This window comes from Kogia breviceps, chromosome 15 (assembly GCF_026419965.1).
Source record: "Kogia breviceps isolate mKogBre1 chromosome 15, mKogBre1 haplotype 1, whole genome shotgun sequence".
In the NCBI taxonomy this organism is placed as follows: Eukaryota; Metazoa; Chordata; class Mammalia; order Artiodactyla; family Physeteridae; genus Kogia; species Kogia breviceps.
This window is the reverse complement of record NC_081324.1, coordinates 23,693,898-23,701,802: the sequence shown is the minus strand read 5'-3', so window position 1 is coordinate 23,701,802 and position 7,905 is coordinate 23,693,898. Positions and strand designations below refer to the sequence as shown.

General features: G+C 46.7%; 1 protein-coding gene across 1 annotated transcript in view; it reads left to right on the top strand.

Moving 5' to 3' along the window:
- Window positions 1-1,601: 1,601 nt before the first annotated feature.
- LIPG (lipase G, endothelial type) overlaps window positions 1,602-7,905 on the top strand; it is a 46,728-nt gene continuing 40,424 nt past the window's right edge. The window contains exon 1 of the mRNA XM_067015225.1: window positions 1,602-1,656. Coding sequence (XP_066871326.1) covers window positions 1,647-1,656 — 10 coding nt within the window. The 5' untranslated portion in view covers window positions 1,602-1,646. The remainder of the gene's footprint in view (window positions 1,657-7,905) is intronic.

Sequence of the window (7,905 nt, the reverse complement as noted above, 5' to 3'; positions counted from 1 at the left end):
TCCACTGGAAGTCAAAACCTTCCTCCATCTTGGGTCTAGTTGGTTCTAACCAGTTCTTGTTTTTTCTCTTTGCAGCTTCCTCCTGAAACTTAGATTAAGAGTAATTGGTTTCCATTCCAGGGAGGGGCAGGGGTATGATTTGGGGTCAACAGCCTTGGTAACAATGCCTGTGTTTTTTTCTAGAATCCTGTCTGCCAGTTCTGCGCATCCCTTCCTCCCTGACTGCTTACCAGGGACCTCCACCTTTCCTGGTGACCCTCGGCTCACCGTGGCTGGCCTGGCTTCCCCATCCTGCCTCGGGACCATCCGTCTCTTGATTGGCTATCAAGCTTTCCTCCAGCTTTTGCAATGCTCTCTGGTGCCTGGTTCACAGTCCCACTTTCTCAGCCCACTGCTGCCTGCATTCATCAAGACGAACCTAATGAAAGCAATGTTGAGGAGGATTATTCTGGCTCTGAGGCACTAGGTGGATTGGTGAGGCCAACAACCTCAGATTAAATTCTGGAAAATTCTAGAGAATACCGGAAAAGCTGTAGCAGATGAGGTAATACGAGTTTGGCAAGGGCGAAGAAAGTGGGAATGCAACAGCAAACGCCTCTGGACTCCTCAAACAGGACTGAAACACGGCTCCCCTGGGACCTTCTTCTATTGGATTCTCTTTGATGGCCACCCCTGGGGCTTCATTTGCTGTGTAGATCTCCAGGGAGCAGCAGGAAACAACAAATCCTTAGCCTCTCAAACTCATAGCCGATCTCCTAGCTGACCCGACAAACACAGATGTCAAGTGGGCCCTGCAGGAGTTTGACAGTTTGTCCAAATAACTGTTTTCAGTTGAGGCTATAAATCTCTTAGGAAAAGGTTTATCTGCCTTGGCCGTTCAGTCAGGTGGCCAATATGCATTAGTCTGACCATCTTCTCAGAAAAGAACGTCTTTGGGGATTTTCAGGTGAGTGAATATTCAATATTCTGTCTTTTAGCTTTACCATCCACCTCCCCGCCCCTTCGTAGAATATTCTTCAAATAGTTGGCTCCAGGGCCTCCAGGAGAGCCAGGGGAAGAAAGCCTTAATCCCTTAGCAGGATTTACTGGCTCTCCTCAGTCTGACCCTCCCATACAATGCTGTTTGAGCTTCCCTTAGAAATTGGCCTTCTTTGCCAGGAAAGGGGGATTCTTTACATGACAATAAGGAAAATGTAATCCCTTACACCAAGGGTAGAGTCCTTTTCTTTGCCCCTTAGGATGGTGTGCTACTGCCAGCTCCTCTCTGCCTCCTGGTTGGTCTTTCCCCAACCACCCAGAGCTAGCACTGGGGGGAGGGGGATCATGTAGAGGGATACTGACATCCAGTAACTGGAATGGAATTCCACTACTTCCCAGTCGGGTGTCTCAATGCAAGTTACTTGGTTTTGCTGAGCTTTGCTCTTCCATTTGTTAAAAAAAAAAAAAAAAAAAAAAAAAAAAGAGAGAGAGAGATAACAAACCAATTGTACTGGGTTGCTAGGAAAGTTATAAGAGAAAGATAAAAGACACTGTGAATAGCACAAAAGTTAGATATTCAGCAATATTGGCTAATTCCTACATTCTCTCTCCTTCTGTTGCAGGAAGGGGGACCCCTTCCAGGGCTCTTGTCTAACACTCGGAAATGAATGGTCCAAGGTAACACATGTGCTGACAAAGCAAGAGACTTTATTGGGAAGGGGGGCCCGGGTGGAGAGCAGGAGGGTAAGGGAACCCAGAGAACTGCTCTGCCACGTGGCTCGCAGTCTTGGGTTTTATGGTGATGGGGTTAGTTTCCAGGTTGTCTCTGGCCAGTCATTCTGACTCAGGGGCCTTCCTGGTGGCACACGTATCTCTCAGCCAAGATGGATTTCAACGAGGAGGATTCTGGAAGGTTGGTAGGACATATGGATTGGCGTCTCCTCTCTCCTTTTGACCTTTCCTGAATTCTTCCGGTTGGTGGTAGCTTGTTAGTTCTGCGTTGTGTTAGTTCTTGTTAGTTCCTTCTGTTGTAAGAGATAACTCATGCAAGGGGTTACTATCTTGCCTGGCCAGGGAGGGTGGTTTCGGTAAGTGGTTCCCCTAATATTTCTCCTTAGAATTTATTCTTGGACATCACCTAATCTGATTCTTTTCCCCAGGCAGGGATTTCCTCTGTGACATCCTGCACTGGTTATCCTCTGGGTGCCTCCTCCAGATCCATTCTCTAATGTCTGTGTCCCGTGAAACTAAGCCCATCGACTATAACCCAGGCCTCCCTGCCAGCTGACTTCTGGTTGAGAGTGGCCCATGGTGAGCATAGGTAGGAGCTGGAAGGTCAGGGAGAAAGGCGGGACTATTTCTTCCTACCTCCCTTGCTGCCTTAGCACCAGGTTCTGGGGTGGCTGCGTCCCTTTAAGGCTACAGCCCCTGTCAGATTGCCCGTCCTCCCAAGCTCAGATCTCTCTGAGCTCCATTTCAATACCTCTTTGTCCAATCAGTCCAGAGTATGGAAACATCCTTCTGTGCTTGCTACTCTCTGGGTGCCTCAATGTCTCTTGTAAGTTCCCTTAACTTTGTCCCGATCTCTTGAGTTCCTTTAAAGCCTCTTCTGGTGAACTCTGCATGGAATTGTTTCCTGCTGGCATCCAAACAGAAAATTATCCACCGTCTATTTGAATACTTGAGGGACCAGAGCTCAATATTTATCTCTTCACTCCTTTTTTTTTTTTTTTTTTTCTTTTTCTTTCTTTTTTGTCCATGCTGCATGGCTTGTAGGATCTTAGTTTCCCGACCAGGGGTCGAATCTGGCTTGGCAGTAAAAGCGCCGAGGCTTAACCACTGGACTTCCAGGGAATTCCCCTTTCACTCCTATTTTAAAAATAATGATGTACTCAGGACTTTGCTGGAAGTCCAGTGGTTAAGACTCTGTGCTTCCACTGCAGGGGGCACGGGTTCGATCTCTGGCTGGGGAACTAAGGTCCTGCATGCTTCGTGGTGCCTCCCAAAATAAAAAAAAATAATGAAGTATTTGAGAATGGAACTAACTAATGGAACTAGGGTACACCTACTGTATGTGGAGTGCTATGTACGCTTTGTCACATTTATTCCCTATAGCGACTTTGTAAGGAAGATTGAACTACCCACATTTCACAGAGGATGGGACTGGAGGCTCGGGGGAGTTCTGTCACTTGCCCTGGATCTTAAGCTAATCAGCAGGCAGCACAGGACAAATTGAGCATAGAGTTAGGTTGTCCTGACCCCCACGTTTGCTCTCTCTCCATTACACCTGTCTGTCATGGGGGAGAGTTTGGAAAGGGGAAGCTGGAACTATGGGAAAATTTGCCTTGGATTTCACAATTTTGCCAAGGGCTAGCCTGGAAAGAAACTCTAATATTGCTCACAAAAACGTCTCCTGAAGGACACGGTTCTGTTGTGGAGTAGCTCAGTAACACCATGGGCCGCTAGATGGCACCAGTTCAGCGTTGAGTTAAAGCTTTTTCCCATAACACTTTTTGTGGGCAAAGGGTGTGCATAGAAAGTTCTGTTTACCTTGAAGTGTAAATACTACTTTGATGTAATGAACTATGTATTTCCTCCAACCTGGGCTGACTCTCAAGCTTTTCAAAGGTGAGATTGTGAATAGGGCGGGAGGGGGAGGCCAGGAGACTCAGAATGATTCAAACTCAGCCCCACAAATGTTGGCTTGTAGTGGGGAGAAGCAGTGCCCCACCTTTAACACCAAACCAAGTAAGACAGTCAATCACAGGCCAGGAGAGCATGAGAGCTGGAGGGGTCTGGAGGTCTTTTAGCCCAACTTTCTCATGACACAGATGAAGAGGCATTCCTCTGTTGCTTTCTGTGCAAGTGATCGCCAACTTACCCGATTGCTCTAACAAGAAAATATTGGCCTAACATCTTTTGCCTTGTGACCCTCCCAGTTTTGTAAGGCAACTAGATAAAGGTTGCAACTATTATCCCCTCTCTTTGTTTCTGAAGGAACTTCTTTTCTTTTGTCCATTTGAAATTCTCTAGACAAAATTTTCAAGTTTTGTCTTTTTTTAATTAAAAAAAAAGGAATACATTCATCTGGTTCAAAAATCAAAACAATATTAAAAGGCAATCAATAAAAAGTGTCACTTCTCTCTCTTTCCCCATCTGTCTCACCCTCCTACCCCTCAACCCATGAGTAACCATCAATTTATTACTTCTTGGGTATTCTTGAATTTTTTAATGCAAATACAATTAAGTGCAAATACAATCAACATGGAAAGGTGTTTTTTTTTTTTTTTTTTTTTTTTTTTGTGTGTGTGTGGTACGCGGGCCTCTCACTGTTGTGGCCTCTCCCGTTGCGGAGCACAGGCTCCGGACGCGCAGGCTCAGCGGCCATGGCTCACGGGCCCAGCCGCTCCGCGGCATGTGGGATCTTCCCGGACCGGGGCACGAACCCGTGTCCCCTGCATCGGCAGGCGGATTCTCAACCACTGCGCCACCAGGGAAGCCCTGGAAAGGTTTTTATTTCTTTCTTTGGGGGAAAGGATTCTCCGCTGTTGGCCCGTGGCTGCCGGATGCCCTTTTATTCCCACCTACCTTCAGGGGTGATTTCTCTAGTGGCCACATGTTGCGGGGGGGGCGGGGGGGGGATAAAAAAAAATTGAGACATAGTTCTGACAAGTACCAGTGGCTGTGCCTAGATGGTGCTCCTGTTCTGGGAACCGTGGAAGCCATTGTCACTGCTGCGGGTCCGTCGGTCCTGGGCTCCAGATGCCCACTCACTCCTGGAGGAAGGCTTCCTTTTTTTTTTTTTTTTTTCAATCGTTCATTTCTACTTTATTTTTTTTTCTTTTCCATTATGGTTTATCACAGGATATGGAATGTAGTTCCCTGTGCTATTCAACAGGACCTTGTTGTTTACCTATTCTCTATATAATAGTTTGCATTTGCTAATCCCAAACTCCCAGTCCACCGCCAGCTGCCCCCCCCACCCCCCACTTGGCAACCACAAGTCTGTTCTCTGCGTCTGTGCATTTGTTTCTGTTTCGTGGAGGATGGCTTTGTCTCCTACTCCATGAGCCCTGCAGGAGACCCTCCGCCTGCCTCCTTGCCTCACAGTCCCTCCACCTCCCCCATTCCTTCCCAGGGCTCCCACTCTGCCTTTAGACACCTCCAACTCCTCTTTCTCTTCCCTCAACTACTTTTTACTGCCCCTTTCTTCCCCCTTTTCCTAGCAAAGTTCTCCAAAGGCTAGTTACTGAGCTTTCTTCCTCACTTAGTTCAGTTCATCAAAATTGAATTAGCACCTACAATGTGTGAGTAATGTGCTAGATGCGGAAGATTCAAAGATAAAAAAGATGTGGTCCCCTGTCTCTAAGTCCCTTCGGCTGGCTCAGACCTAATTAAGGGAAACACCCTGGAATACAAGCAGTAATACAGTCGAGGTCTAAGTAGGCTGAGCACAGCGCAGGAGCCATGAGTTCTGGGGTTAATGATGATGTCACCATTACTGAGCGCTCCAGGTGCTGTAGCTTGGGATGTTAAGGTCCTGATGCTGCTTCCTTAAACAGGGTCCATGGGGTAGGTTGGCCCCCCTTTCTTTAGTCCTCTGCCTTCTGCCCCCTATTTAGATGCCATTCTTCTCTGAAGCCCTCCAAGTCAGGGCTGTTTCCAGACTTAACTTTCTCAGGTACTGCTCCCTGCTCCAAACCACCTTTGCCCATCAAAAGCAAACCTGTGAACTTTCCCTTGGAGCCCTGTGTTTGCTTCCCAGGGTGGCAGCTCACGCATGTGAAGATAATACTGTTTTCCTGAAGGGCCCATGCCAGGTAGTAACACAGGTGCATTTTAATAGTGATCTGGAAAAGCAGTTCTTTAACAGAAGGGTTCTCGGTCACAAATAGGTTTTGAAGATTAGTGACAAACCAGAAAAGCTCTGAGGAGAGTAGACCAGTGGATCGAGGTGCTGCTGAAATGTCATATGAGGAGCAGTAAGATGAAAAAAAAAAAAAAACCTACCAACGACTGAAGTTACTTATCATTTGCCAAGCATTGGCTGAGAATTTTGCTTGCATTATCTCAGCATACTCATTTTCTAGTGCTGCATAACCACAAACGTAGTGACTTAACGCATACGTGTTATCTTACAGTTTCTGTTTGTCAGGAGTGCAGGCAAGGTTGTATTCTCTGCAAGATTGCACTCAGTTGTTTGGTTCTCATCTGAAGGCTTGACCGGGAAAGGATTTGCTTCCAAGACACATGGTCCAAGATCAGTCCAAGATTCAGGGCTTTATTGGCTGTCAGACTGAGGGCCTCAACTTCCCCTTGGCTATTAGCCAGAGGCCATCATCACGTCCTAGTTAGTTGTTGGCCAGAGGCTGCCAGGTCCTTGCCATGTGGACCTAACCAACATGGTTGCTTACTTCACCAAAGCCAACAAGGATAGTGTCTGTTAGCAAAATGGATGTTAGAATCTTATGTAACATATTGAAGGCAGTGATATCCTGTCACCTTTGCTATATTCTAGGGGTTGAAAGCCTGTCACAAGCCTTGCCCATACTTGGAAGAGGAGATTACACAGGGGCTCAAGACCAGGGGTGGATATCATAGGGACCATCTTAGAGTCTTTCTGCTCTGCCATCTCTGAAGAGGACATTTCTATTCTCATAATACAAGTGAGGAAAAGGAAGATTAGCATATTAGGTAACTTGTCCAAGGGCACTCAGGTAAAAAGTAGTAGAGAAGGGATTCCAAACATGACCTGTCAGATTTAAAGCTCATACTTTAAAGCTCATACTCATTGTGTATGACTAACTTGGGGGTGTTTGGCCCAGATCAGAGAAGACTCAGAGGTGAAATTCATACTGACAGTCTTCCGGAACTTGGGTCACCACATGGATGAGGGCATAGAACTAAAAGCAATACTGGGCATTATCAGGAATAGATTTAACCTCAAATAAAGGACTTCTAACATTTACAGTGACCTAAATAGAATGAACAGGCTACCTTCTGAAGTGGCCGGTTCCCTTCATCACCTGGGTCCAACCAGCATCCATGGCAGGATGAACCCTGTCCAGGGCACTGGAGGGCATTCCACCACTGGATAGGGATCCGCTGGGGAGGGTTTAAGATCTCCGAAGTAGAGGGTCTGTATTTCTTAGAGGTTATCAAAGGTGGAAGCTGCAGAGTCCAGCACCCAGGTGGAGGAAATATCCCGGAGGAAGTTAAGTTACACTCTGCTTGTGAACCCATCCAGGACTGAAGTTCTGCTAAAGAGGCCCCCAGATGGGTCCCCCTTCTCACACGGACAGTCTGCCTGGGAGTAAAAGTCAGGATGATGTCAGTGGTTGTACCCACGTGGAAGTGCCCTCTGAGTGCTTCATGGAAACTTTTCTTTGAGTTTTATTATCCTGACTGTGCAGATAAGGAGACGGACCCACCAGGGGAGAGAAAGTGGAGACCACAGTCCGTGTCTCTTGGCGGGTCACACTCAATTCTTTCCTGCCCACATCAGCTGGGGTTGTAACAGTTTCCAGTTACAGTGTATCCAAGCTGGTCACCTGATGGCAGAGTCTTGTCCATTTGGAAGCTCCAGACCAATGAGCTGAAGTAAACACCTCACCCCACTATTTACTGCCCTTTGTGCAAATTCCTTGTCTCGCTGATAATTCTTTTGTGTGTAACTGTAATTGTGCCAAAGTTTATCAGTTTGGGGACAATGTGCATAATTTTGCATAGATAATAAAGCTCTTTTAGTTTATTTATTTATTTTGTTGAATAGAATTGCTACTACTTCCTCTGTGAGTTTCTGGCAGAAAGTCAGAAAGACCCAGGTGTGGAAGCTTTTATACCATGTTAATCCCGCTGAAAGGATTTGTAGCTGGATTCCTATGGCAGGCAAGGGCCTATCGGTCAAAGCTATCCTTTTGAATCCTG